The sequence below is a fragment of the Oncorhynchus clarkii genome, chromosome 9 (genome assembly GCF_045791955.1).
Source record: "Oncorhynchus clarkii lewisi isolate Uvic-CL-2024 chromosome 9, UVic_Ocla_1.0, whole genome shotgun sequence".
NCBI lineage: Eukaryota > Metazoa > Chordata > Actinopteri > Salmoniformes > Salmonidae > Oncorhynchus > Oncorhynchus clarkii.
This window is the reverse complement of record NC_092155.1, coordinates 12,335,986-12,349,093: the sequence shown is the minus strand read 5'-3', so window position 1 is coordinate 12,349,093 and position 13,108 is coordinate 12,335,986. Positions and strand designations below refer to the sequence as shown.

The window sequence follows — 13,108 nt, the reverse complement described above, 5'->3', positions numbered from 1 at the left end:
CCACACTGAAAACGGCCCCATCGCAGGGCCACACTGAAAACGCCCACATCGCAGGGCCACACTGAAAACGCCCACATCGCAGGGCCACACTGAAAACGCCCACATCGCAGGGCCACACTGAAAACGCCCACATCGCAGTGCTGCACTGAAAACGCCCACATCGCAGTGCTGCACTGAAAATGCCCACATCGCAGTGCTGCACTGAAAACGCCCACATCGCAGTGCTGCACTGACAGACAGTAGCTCTTTGATCGATCTGCATTCTGAGTTTTCCCGCAGCTCCTCAGACTTCACCGTGATTGAGATTGTTTAATGCCCCCTGTCTTTCAACAGTGAGAAAACACCACCAGACACACAATTGTAGCTCATCGACATCCAATGTGACAGATCTTTGAAAGACAAGTACAAAACAGCAACAATAGACCAGTTCTATGGCTCCCAGAATGAAACCAAGTTTCCAAACATTAAAATGCCCAAAGAATGCTTGTTTTATTCGGGTCCACATATGTGTGTGAACAAACATTCTCAGTCATGAATTTACCACAAATCCCGTCACAGGTCAAATTTAACAAGTGACCACTTGTCAGGTGTTCTGAGAATCTCTACATCCAAGATGACACCAGACTCTGATGCCCTTGCCAAGAGAGGTGACCAGACCCATTGTTTACATTAAGACTTGAATAACCGTGACCGGGGTAGGCAAGGATTATGCTTTTTCATGTTGATGGTTATGCAGAGAGAATTACCCAGCAATGCACTTGGATACAGGTCACTTGTCCCCATACATCTGACAACGAACACTTATTCAGTCAGATTTGGGCTGAGGTGATTGGATAACTGTAAATATGGCTCACAATGGAGATGAGAATTGTTCCTTAATATGCTTCAAAAACAGACCATTCCAAATGAAACAGATGAAACAGATGTTTCACTCAAATTGTAGAATAGTATTTTTTTTACACATCTGCTGTTACATTTTGCATGTCTCCAGTCATATAATATATATATATATATTTTTTTAAGTTTGCATATTGTGACTGTAAGTTTGATTCGTCGAGATACAGGATCTGTATGTGTGTTTGACTGTCTGTGATGTTATACATTTTTGGAGAAAAAAAAGTTAAATAATTGTGAACAATTTGTTCACATAAAACAAGGGTAGAATTGTTCTGCAAGCGTATGTACATCTACAGTACACTAGTAATATGTACATCTACAGTACACTAGTAATATGTACATATACAGTACACTAGTAGTATGTACATCTACAGTACACTGGTAATATGTACACCTACAGTACACTAGTAATATGTACACCTACAGTACACTGGTAATATGTACACCTACAGTACACTAGTAATATGTACACCTACAGTACACTAGTAATATGTACATATACAGTACACTAGTAGTATGTACATCTACAGTACACTAGTAATATGTACATCTACAGTACACTGGTAATATGTACACCTACAGTACACTAGTAATATGTACATCTACAGTACACTAGTAATATGTACATCTACAGTACACTAGTAATATGTACATCTACAGTACACTAGAAATATGTACACCTACAGTACACTAGTAATATGTACACCTACAGTACACTAGTAATATGTACATCTACAGTACACTAGTAATATGTACATCTACAGTACACTAGTAATATGTACATCTACAGTACACTAGTAATTGCATGTCAATGTGAAAATTAATAAAGGCTTCACATGTTTTATTACCATATAGTATATGGCCCTTCACTTGGTTTCATAAACTCAGTGTGGCCCTTGAGCCAAAAGGTTTGCCCACCCCTGGGCTAGGATCATCATGTGACTCATCAAGGTTACTCAAGGTTACTCAAGGTTACTCAAGGTTACTCATCTCTGCTTTTTACTCTGCGTTGCCTGTTCTTTGGGGTTTTAGGGGGGAGGATCTAGAAAGCACTTTGTGACAACTGCTGATGTAAAAAGGGCTATAAAATAAATTGTATTTATTGATTAATCTTTCTCTATAAAATACATTTTAAGGATTGATTGATCTCTCTCTATTAAATAAATTGTATTTATTGATTAATCTTTCTCTATAAAATACATTTTTAAGGATTGATTGATCTCTCTCTATATAATAAATTGTATTTATTGATCTTTCATTATAAAATGTATTTGATTGATTGATCTTTCATTATAAAATGTATTTGATTGATTGATCTTTCTCCTTATAATGTATTTGATTGATTGATCTTTCATTATAAAATGTATTTGATTGATTGATCTTTCTCCTTATAATGTATTTGATTGATTGATCTTTCATTATAAAATGTATTTGATTGATTGATCTTTCTCCTTATAATGTATTTGATTGATTGATCTTTCATTATAAAATGTATTTGATTGATTGATCTTTCTCCTTATAATGTATTTGATTGATTGATCTTTCTCTATAAAATGAATTTGATTGATTGATGAATCTTTCTCACCTGACTCTCCCCTCGCTCCCTTCTCCGCGTTGTATCCCGGGGGTCCTGGGATGGAGGATCCCCTCTCTCCCTTCAAACCGGCTGCTCCAGGGGTGCCGGGGCGCCCCTCCTCACTATAACCCGGGGTTCCTGGTAGACCGTTCGGTCCAGCCAGTCCGTTGAGTCCATCAAGACCAGGAGATCCCGGCAGACCTTGAGAAAGAACATGATTATTGCATCATGACATCGACACCAATAAGGGACATTGTACTGAAGTTATGACATTGTCAGAGGCCATTTCAGTTAAATAGGGGAAAGACAGATTTTCACTCAGGCCAATGATGTTGTATTACAAACTGTAATGTGTGTGTGTGTTTGAGTGTGCGTGGGCGTATTTCTGTGTTTGTGTGTGTGTGTGTGTGTGTTTCCGACAAACCTTTTTCTCCAGATGATCCAGGGGAGCCGGGGCGGCCAGTCGTCCCGTCGAGACCTCTTCCTCCTGGGTATCCGTTCAGACCCTTAGCCCCAGTGAAACCAGGGGTACCTGAGAGGAGGGGGACCCCAAAAAACATAACCAGGAACATAGAAAATTATGAATGAGGATGAGGGGGTTAATATATACAGTATATATATATATAATTTTTTTTCTTTCTTATTCCACCTTTTCTAAATTGTTTAAATATCACTTCCCTGTGACATGATTAATCTGTGTGATATTTATGACATTACGTCCTGTGACATCATCATCACCACTACTCACCCAAGAGTCCGGGTCTTCCAGGAACTCCCGCTTCTCCCTTCTGTCCGCTGAACCCAGGGCCCCCTGGGAAACCGTTGTCGCCGGGGGCGCCATTAGCACCTTGGCCACCTGGGAAACCGGGGGTTCCGGACTCACCTTTAGCTCCGGGACTTCCGGGGTAGCCGGATGAGTCACCTCTCTCCCCTGAGGACCATACAGATACAAGTAAGAACTTAACCAATACAAAACCTTTACACTGACAAGGTACAGGTAAGATCTTAACCAATGTTAAACCTTTACACTGACAAGGTACAGTAAGAACTTAACCAATGTTAATCCTTTACACTGACAAGATACAGGTAAGAACTTAACCAATGTTAATCCTTTACACTGACAAGATACAGGTAAGAACTTAACCAATGTTAAACCTTTACACTGACAAGATACAGTAAGAACTTAACCAATGTTAAACCTTTACACTGACAAGATACAGGTAAGAACTTAATCAATACAAATCCTTTACACTGACAAGGTACAGTAAGAACTTAACCAATGTTAATCCTTTACACTGACAAGATACAGTAAGAACTTAACCAATGTTAATCCTTTACACTGACAAGATACAGGTAAGAACTTAACCAATGTTAAACCTTTACACTGACAAGATACAGGTAAGAACTTAACCAATGTTAAACCTTTACACTGACAAGGTACAGTAAGAACTTAACCAATGTTAATCCTTTACACTGACAAGATACAGGTAAGAACTTAACCAATGTTAATCCTTTACACTGACAAGATACAGTAAGAACTTAACCAATGTTAATCCTTTACACTGACAAGGTACAGTAAGAACTTAACCAATGTTAATCCTTTACACTGACAAGATACAGTAAGAACTTAACCAATGTTAAACCTTTACACTGACAAGATACAGGTAAGAACTTAACCAATGTTAATCCTTTACACTGACAAGGTACAGTAAGAACTTAACCAATGTTAATCCTTTACACTGACAAGATACAGTAAGAACTTAACCAATGTTAATCCTTTACACTGACAAGGTACAGTAAGAACTTAACCAATGTTAATCCTTTACACTGACAAGGTACAGTAAGAACTTAACCAATGTTAATCCTTTACACTGACAAGATACAAGTAAGAACTTAACCAATGTTAATCCTTTACACTGACAAGGTACAGTAAGAACTTAACCAATGTTAATCCTTTACACTGACAAGATACAAGTAAGAACTTAACCAATGTTAATCCTTTACACTGACAAGGTACAGTAAGAACTTAACCAATGTTAATCCTTTACACTGACAAGATACAAGTAAGAACTTAACCAATGTTAAACCTTTACACTGACAAGATACAGGTAAGAACATAACCAACACAAATCCTTTACACTGACAAGGTACAGTAAGAACTTAACCAATGTTAATCCTTTACACTGACAAGATACAGTAAGAACTTAACCAATGTTAATCCTTTACACTGACAAGATACAGGTAAGAACATAACCAACACAAATCCTTTACACTGACAAGGTACAGTAAGAACTTAATCAATACAAATCCTTTACACTAAACCAAGCCACAGAAAGTTGGTTGCAATTTCAGTTTAATCCACCAGAAAAAAACAGAATAAATATTGCAACAAATATTATGGTTAAACTCAAATTTACTAATTGATAAAAAAAACGATATTTTTGGAAATAATGTTTAATAAAAAGGTATAAACTTTGTAAAATGATATCATAAATATGGAAACGTCTGCTCTACTCAAAATTACAACCAACTAATTGCAGCATTACCACAAAAATGGAAGAGGCAAGTAGAAGGGGGAGAAAGTAAGGAACTTCTCTGTCGGCCCTGAACTAACGACCAAAATTTGTTAAATAAAATTATGACAAATAAAAAAGTATCAGTTTCATTTAAGGACCAAAACATTTACGGCTGTGCCATATAGATGGCAAAATAGTTGAGAAGAGATTTGCGATGTACTGACTCCATGGCACATGGTTTATGAACTGATACACAAAACAAATAGTTTTTACATTTAAATTAGTATACTAAATATATGGGGGACACAACCATCCCAGCTCTGCAGATTCTGCCACGAGGAGAGAGAATCATTACATGATTTGTTTTGGTACTGTCCAAATGTAGCTTGTTTTTGGTCGCAGGTTTAGGAATGGCTGAAGAATTGTAACATTTACCTGGAGCTAACGCTGCAGATAGCACTGCTGGGTGATTTGAAAAGTCATAGTCAATCAATCAATAATATAATAATACTCTTAGCCAAAATGTTTATCTTTAATTTACAATCTTTAGAAATTATGAGAATAGAAAGGTTCAGAACTTTTGTGAAACATCACAGCACAGTTGAAAAATATATGGCAAATAGAAATCAACACTGGATGGTGTTCAGAGATAGATGGGAGGAGTTGAGTGGAGCTGAAGGATGGGACTAAAAACAAACCAGAGATAACAATTGTAAAATACGCTGTGTCTGTAAAATGTATATAGTGTGTATAAACTGGAAGTAGAAGCCTTAAGTGTTGTTGTACATTAGTTTACTCCAATTAGGAAAGGGGTGGTAGGGTTAGGGGAATATAATCAAGGAAAATATATTTAATTCTCTGTCTGTCTGTCTGTCTGTCTGTCTGTCTGTCTGTCTGTCTGTCTGTCTGTCTGTCTGTCTGTCTGTCTGTCTGTCTGTCTGTCTGTCTGTCTGTCTGTCTGTGTCTGTAAAATGTATATAGTATGTATAAACTGGAAGTAGAAGCCTAAGTGTTGTTGTACATTACTTTACTCCAATTAGGAAAGGGGTGGTAGGGTTAGGGGACAAAGAATAAGGGAAAATATATTTAAAAACATATATAATTTATATATTTACAAAAACATATGGGGGATTGGGAATTATGCAGACAATTACATTGATGGAAGCTACAATCTATCTGTAAAATTAAAGTTGATCTTGCCCCCCTCCAAAAAAATAAAAAACAAAGGTACAGGGAAGAGACCATCACATGGAAGAGACCAGCACAGGGAAGAGACCACCACAGGGAAGAGACCACCACAGGGAAGAGACCACCACAGGAAAGAGACCATCACAGGGAAGAGACCATCACAGGGAAGAGACCATCACCGGGAAGAGACCAGCACAGGGAAGAGACCACCACAGGAAAGAGACCATCACAGGGAAGAGACCATCACAGGGAAGAGACGACAGTTAAGAGAAGCAGGCCTTTCTAATCGACCTGGCCAGGGTATCCTGGAAGGATATTGACCTCATCCCCAGTAGAGGATTCCTGGTTATTCTTCAAAAGTGCCTTCCTTACCATCTTAAATAAGCATGCCCCATTCAAAACATTTAGAAGCAGGAACAGACATAGCCCTTGGTTCTCTCCAGACCTGACTGCCCTTGACCAGCACAAAAACATCCTGTGGCGTTCTGCATTAGCATCGAATAGCCCCCGTGCTATGCAACTTTTCAGGGATGTTAGGAACCAATATACACAGGCAGTTAGGAAAGCTAAGGCTTGCTTTTTCAAGCAGAAATTTGCATCCTGTAGCACAAACTCAAAAAGGTTCTGGAACACTGTAAAGTCCATGGAGAATAAGAGCACCTCCTCCCAGCTGCCCACTGCACTGAGGCTAGGAAACTCTGTCACCACCGATAAATCCACTATAATTGAGAATTTCTCTACGGCTGGCCATGCTTTCCACCTGGCTACCCCAACCCCGGTCAACAGCCCTGCACCCCCCACAGCAACTCGCCCAAACCTCCCCCACTTCTCCTTCACCCAAATCCAGATTGCTGATGTTCCGAAAGAGCTGCAAAATTTGGACCCCTACAAATCAGCCGGGCTAGACAATCTGGACCCTCTCTTTCTAAAATGATCAGCAGAAATTGTTGCAACCCCTATTACTAACCTGCTCAACCTCTCTTTCAAATGATCTGAGATTCCCAAAGATTGGAAAGCAGCCGCAGTCATCCACCTCTTCAAAGGGGGAGACACTCTAGACCCAATCTGCTACAGACCTATATCTATCCTACCCTGCCTTTCTAAGGTCTTCAAAAGCAAAGTTAACAAACAGATTACCGACCATTTCGAATCCCACCGTACCTTCTCCGCTATGCAATTTGGTTTCAGAGCTGGTCATGGGTGCACCTCAGCCACACTCAAGTTCCTAAATGATATATCAGTCTCTCAGCCACATATCTCCCTCACTAGCTTTAAGCACCAGCTGTCAGAGCAGCTCACAGATCACTGCACCTGTACATAGCCCATCTGTAAATAGCCCATCCAACTACCTCATCCCCATACTGTATTTATTTATCCTGCTCCTTTGCACCCCAGTATCTCTACTTGCACATTCATCTTCTGCACATCTACCATTCCAGTGTTTAATTGCTATATTGTAATTACTTCGCCACCATGGTCTATTAATTGCCTTACCTCCCTCATCTTACCTCATTCGCACACACTGTATATATATACTTTTTTCTACTGTATTATTGACTGTATGTTTGTTTATTCCATGTGTAACTCTGTGTTGTTGTCGCAGACCATGTTGTCTTGCTCCCAGACAAACTAAACGACTTCAGAGTAATCTGCCTGCTACTCAGTCCCAGATGCTAATATATGCATATTATTAGTAGTATTGGATAGAAAACACTCTGGAGTTTCTAACACGGTTTGAATGATGTCTGTGAGTATAACAGAACTCATATGTCAGGCAAAAACCAGAGAAAAAATCCAAACAGGAAGTAGGAAATCTGAGGTTTGTAGTTTTTCAACTCAGCCCCTATTGAAGATACAGTGGGATATTGGCCATCTTGCACTTCCTAAGGCCTCTACTAGATGTCAACAGTCTTTAGAACGTTGTTTCATGCTTCTACTGTGAAGGGGGGCTGAATGAGAGAGGAATGAGTCAGGTGTCTGGCAGAGAGCCACGGGCTCGTGACGCGTGGTCATGTGAAAGTTACCTCGGGTTCCATTGCTTTTCTACAGACAAAGGAATTCTCCGGTTGGGACATAATGTCGAAGATTTATGTTAAAAACATCCTAAAGGTTGATTCTATACTTCGTTTGATATGTTTCTACGACCAGTAATATAACTTTTTTTTACTTTTTTGTCCGACCTTTCTGCTGGACTTGCACACGCGTTTGGATTTGTTTACCAAACGCCCTAACAAAAGGACATAAATGGACATAAATTATGAACTTTATCGAACAAATCAAACATTTATTGTGAAACTGGGATTCCTGGGAGTGCATTCTGATGAAGATCATCAAATGTAAGTGAATATTTATAATGCTATTTCTGACTAATGACTCCACAACATGGCGGATATTTCTTTGGCTGGTTTGGGCTCTGAGCGCCGTACTCAGAGTATTGCATGGTATGCTTTTTCAGTAAAGTTTAAAAAAAATCTGACACAGCGGTTGCATTAAAGAGAAGTTGATCTAAAGTTCCATGTATAATAGTTGTATATATTACATCAATGTTTATTATGAGTATTTCTGTAAATTGATGTGGCTCTCTGCAAAATCACCGCATGTTTTGGAACTACTGAACATAACACGCCAATGTAAAATGTGATATTTGGATATAAATATGCACTTTATCGAACAAAACATACATGTATTGTGTACCATGAAGTCCTATGAGTGTCATCTGATGAAGATCAAAGGTTAGTGATTAATTTTATCTCTATTTGTGCTTTTTGTGACTCCTCTCTTTGGCTGGAAAAATTGCTGTGTTTGCAAATAATTTCATTAAAAATCCTACAATGTGATTTTCTGGAATTTTTTTCTAATTTTGTCTGTCATAGTTGAAGTGTACCTATGATGAAAATTACAGGCCTCTCTCATCTTTTTCAGTGGGAGAACTTGCACAATTTGTGGCTGACTGAATACTTTTTTGCCCCACCGTATGTAAGAATGCTGTTCATCGACTACAGCTCAGCATTTAACACCATAGTACCCTCCAAACTCGTCATTAAGCTCGAGACACTGGGTCTCGACCCCGCTCGGTGCAACTGGGTCCTGGACGTCCTGACGGGCCGCCCCCAGGTGGTGAGGGTAGGTAACGACATCTCCACCCCGCTGATCCTCAAAACTGGGGCCCCACAAGGGTGCGTTCTCAGCCCTCTCCTGTACTCCCTGTTCACCCATGACTGCATGGCCATGCACGCCTCCAACTCAATCATCAAGTTTGCAGACGACACTACAGTGGTAGGCTTGATTACCAACAGCGACGAGAAGGCCTACTGAGGGCCCTCAGAGTGTGGTGTCAGGAAAATAACCTCACACTCAATGTCAACAAAACAAAGGAGATGATCGTGGACTTCAGGAAACAGCAGAGGGAGCAGTCTGCTATCCACATCGACGGGACAGTAGTGGAGTTCCTCGGCGTACACATCACGGACAAATTGAAATGGTCCACCCACACAGACAGCATGGTGAAGAAGGCTGGAGGCTGAAGAAATTCGGCTTGTCACCAAAAACACTCACAAACTTTTACAGATGCACAATCGAGAGCATCCTGTCGGGCTGTATCACCGCCTGGTACAGCATCTGTTCCGCCCACAACCGTAAGGCTCTCCAGAGGGTAGTGAGGTCTGCACAACGCATCACCTGGGGCAAACTACCTGCCCTCCAGGACACCTACACCACCCGTAGTCACAGGAAGGCCATAAAGATCATCAAGGACAACAACCACCCGAGCCACTGCCTGTTCACCCCACTATCATCCAGAAGGCGAGGTCAGTACAGGTGCATCAAAGCGGGGACTGAGAGAATGAAAAACAGCTTCTATCTCAAGGCCATCAGACTGTTAAACAGCCATCATTGAGTGGCTGCTGCCAACATACTGACTCATCTCTAGCAAGTTTAATAATTAAAAAATGTATGTAATAAATGTATCACTAGCCACTTTATATAATGTTTACATACTCTACATTACTCATCTCATATGTAGATACTGTACTCTATACCATCTACTGCATCTTGCCTATGCCGTTCGGCCCATTCACATATTTTTACGTACAAATTCTTATTCATTCCTTTACACCTGTGTGTATAAGGTGGTTGTTGTGGAATTGTTAGGTTAGATTACTTGTTAGATATTACTGCATGGTCGGAACTAGTAGCACAAGTATTTCGCTACACTCGCATTAACATCTGCTAACCATGTGTGTGTGACAAATACAATTTTATTTGATTTATGTGTCGAACTGCTTTGCTTTATCTTGGCCAGGTCGCAGTTGTAAATGAGAACTTGTTCTAAACTGGCCTACCTGGTTAAATAAAGGTGTTCTAAACTGGCCTACCTGGTTAAATAAAGGTGTTCTAAACTGCCTACCTGGTTAAATAAAGGTGAAATAGAATACACATTTAAAAAATGGCACAGAGAAGAGACCATGAAATCAAATCAAATTGTATTTATCACATGGGGCCGAAAACAGCTGGTGTAGACTGTACAGGGAAATGCTTTCTTAGGAACCTTTTCCAACCCTTCAGAGTTTAAGAGAATGGTACAGAGAAGAGAGCATCGCAGGTAGGTATACGACAGACAGGTGACAGCCACTCACCTTTAGCACCTGGCTGACCAGGGACTCCAGGGTTACCAGGGAAACCAGGCCTGCCATCGTCACCCTACGGAAAAAAACAGCAACATCAACCGTTTCAGGAAGCTAGGCGTATGTCACACGTCACTACTTCACAAGAGGCATTTTTATTTTTATTAAAATGCATTTTTAAGCAGAAATGGCACAGCGTTTTTGAAAGATATAACGTTAGCCATTGAGAACTACAAACATTTTTCTACTTTTCTCAAGAACATTGATTCCCTGAATTTAGCAGGCGCTTTCAACAGATCAGTTGGAAAAAGTTGTGATGGGATACTTTCTGCACACAGTGTAGAAAGTCAGTGTGAACCGGAGTGACTTGACACAACGCTAGCCAAACAAGATGTAACTACAAAGATGTAGCAAAGATGTAGCTGCAAAACTATTTGCTTCACGGCAGACTGAAAGCATTTAACATGCATCCATGTATACGGGTAAGAGTCTCGCTAAATTTTCAGATATTATACGTTTCTAATCTTGTCAGAAATTGTTTTGATTGCAAGTTAAAGCATACTGTTAGCTAGCTAGCAAACATTAGCTTGCTGGTTTGCTAGCTAACGTGAAGTGTATGATCTGTGTAGTAATATTATTAAAATCAGAAACCATTTGCATTGCTAGTTATGTTAGTATGTATGCTAGTTATTGTTAGCTAGCTAACATTGAACCTAGTTGGTTAGATTTAGCTACCTGCAGATTCATACTACAGCTATGACAATGTTTGTATTTGTAGTAGTATGAATTGGGATTATGCCGGTTCATTGTTTAGCTAGCTAGCTACATGTCTAAACAAAAGATTCCACCACAAATAGAACAATGAGACAGATATTTTACTGGATGTATAAATGTGAAGCATCCGCTTGGCGTTTCCAGTCACTACCAAATATGGTAGTGAGAGGAAGCCCAGTGGCTGGCAGTGGGTGAAGATAGAACGTGGTGGATTTTGGCCGATATTCTGCTAATTTTCTCATTGATGAAACCTTTGATCTCAATACAGTTTTCTGTTCCCAAAACTATAATCTGTTACGTACAGAGTAGACACATTTTTCTAGATGTTACCCTCTACCAAAGTTTTAAAAGTGCCTAGTTTAGAAGGAGTGCAAAGGTGAATTGAGTTATTGCACATGTACACTTCATAGAGTAGTCCCTAATGGAAATATGCAAATGTTTGCTAGAACGCGCCAATAGAATCTCGCTAGCTCATGCTTGGTTCTGCCCACCTCCTTACTGTTCTGCCCACTATGACTCATTTGTTCCAATTTGAAACAACAGTCTGTGTGGTCTATCTTGGTTTAGTTATAACAAATCTTTGACTCAACTTCACCAGATGATTAGATGACCCCTCAAGTTAGCCAGCTGTGTCTGGGGAAAATTACGGCGATCTATTGTATTTCATGAACATGTTTACACGTCTAGAAAATAGTGACCCGTCCACTTAGCTAGATGTGGCTGGGGGGTGGTTATAGCTATTCTTTCACATGACACATCAATTTAGGCAAGTCTGTCTGGGTAAGCGTCATCAAATAATTATAAAATATGAATGAAAAACATTTCTGGACACTTTCGGTTTATGATATTGCAAGTAACCATTTCGCAGTATCGTTTACACCTGTATCCTGTGTGTTTGACAAAAAACAAAAACATTTGAGTCAATAGAGTGTGTGTTTACCAGAGACAATAATGTGAAGATTAACATGACCTGCACTAAACTCAGATTATGATACTCACTCTGTTTAGCACATGGCCTCACATGTGAATTCTTAAAGAGATGGGTGGGGCTAAGGCTTAAGAGGGTGTGAACGACGATGAATGGGTGTAGACAAAGAAGAGCACTACAGTAGGTGTTGCAAAACATTCAAGGGCCATTTTCTCAAAAGTGGGATTACGAGTTTATTAATTTACATTTAACATTGTTCCTCAACTGCAGTCTCTACTTTTATCCAATGTAAAAAAAAAAACACAATTTAAATTTTTGCTACATAGGATCGAATCCACGTGGAGGGTCACATATTTCAAACTCAGTTTAACATCAACTGCCACTTCTAAATAAATCAAATTCAGTGTCATGACGTTGCCCTGTTGGGTGAGGCTTACCCCCCCCATAAATACCCTTTCCCATTTGTTCTCCATTCTACAGAATGGACTATTGGAAAGCCCTTTGTCTACATAGAGAGAGTATGGTAACATCAAAAGGTTGGGAAATGGAACAATATTTCCTTTCTTAACCAGTTGAAACGTCCGTTGGTACGTAAAGAATATGATGT

The 13,108-nt window shown here is 39.8% G+C and overlaps 1 protein-coding gene across 1 annotated transcript in view; it reads right to left on the bottom strand.

Moving 5' to 3' along the window:
- Positions 1–13,108, bottom strand: part of LOC139415895 (collagen alpha-6(IV) chain-like) — a 222,048-nt gene that overhangs the window by 10,289 nt on the left and 198,651 nt on the right. Inside the window, exons 32-35 of the mRNA XM_071164043.1 lie at positions 10,812–10,875; positions 3,222–3,404; positions 2,898–3,005; positions 2,483–2,674 (exon numbers count right to left, since the gene is read on the bottom strand). Coding sequence (XP_071020144.1) covers positions 2,483–2,674; positions 2,898–3,005; positions 3,222–3,404; positions 10,812–10,875 — 547 coding nt within the window. The remainder of the gene's footprint in view (positions 1–2,482; positions 2,675–2,897; positions 3,006–3,221; positions 3,405–10,811; positions 10,876–13,108) is intronic.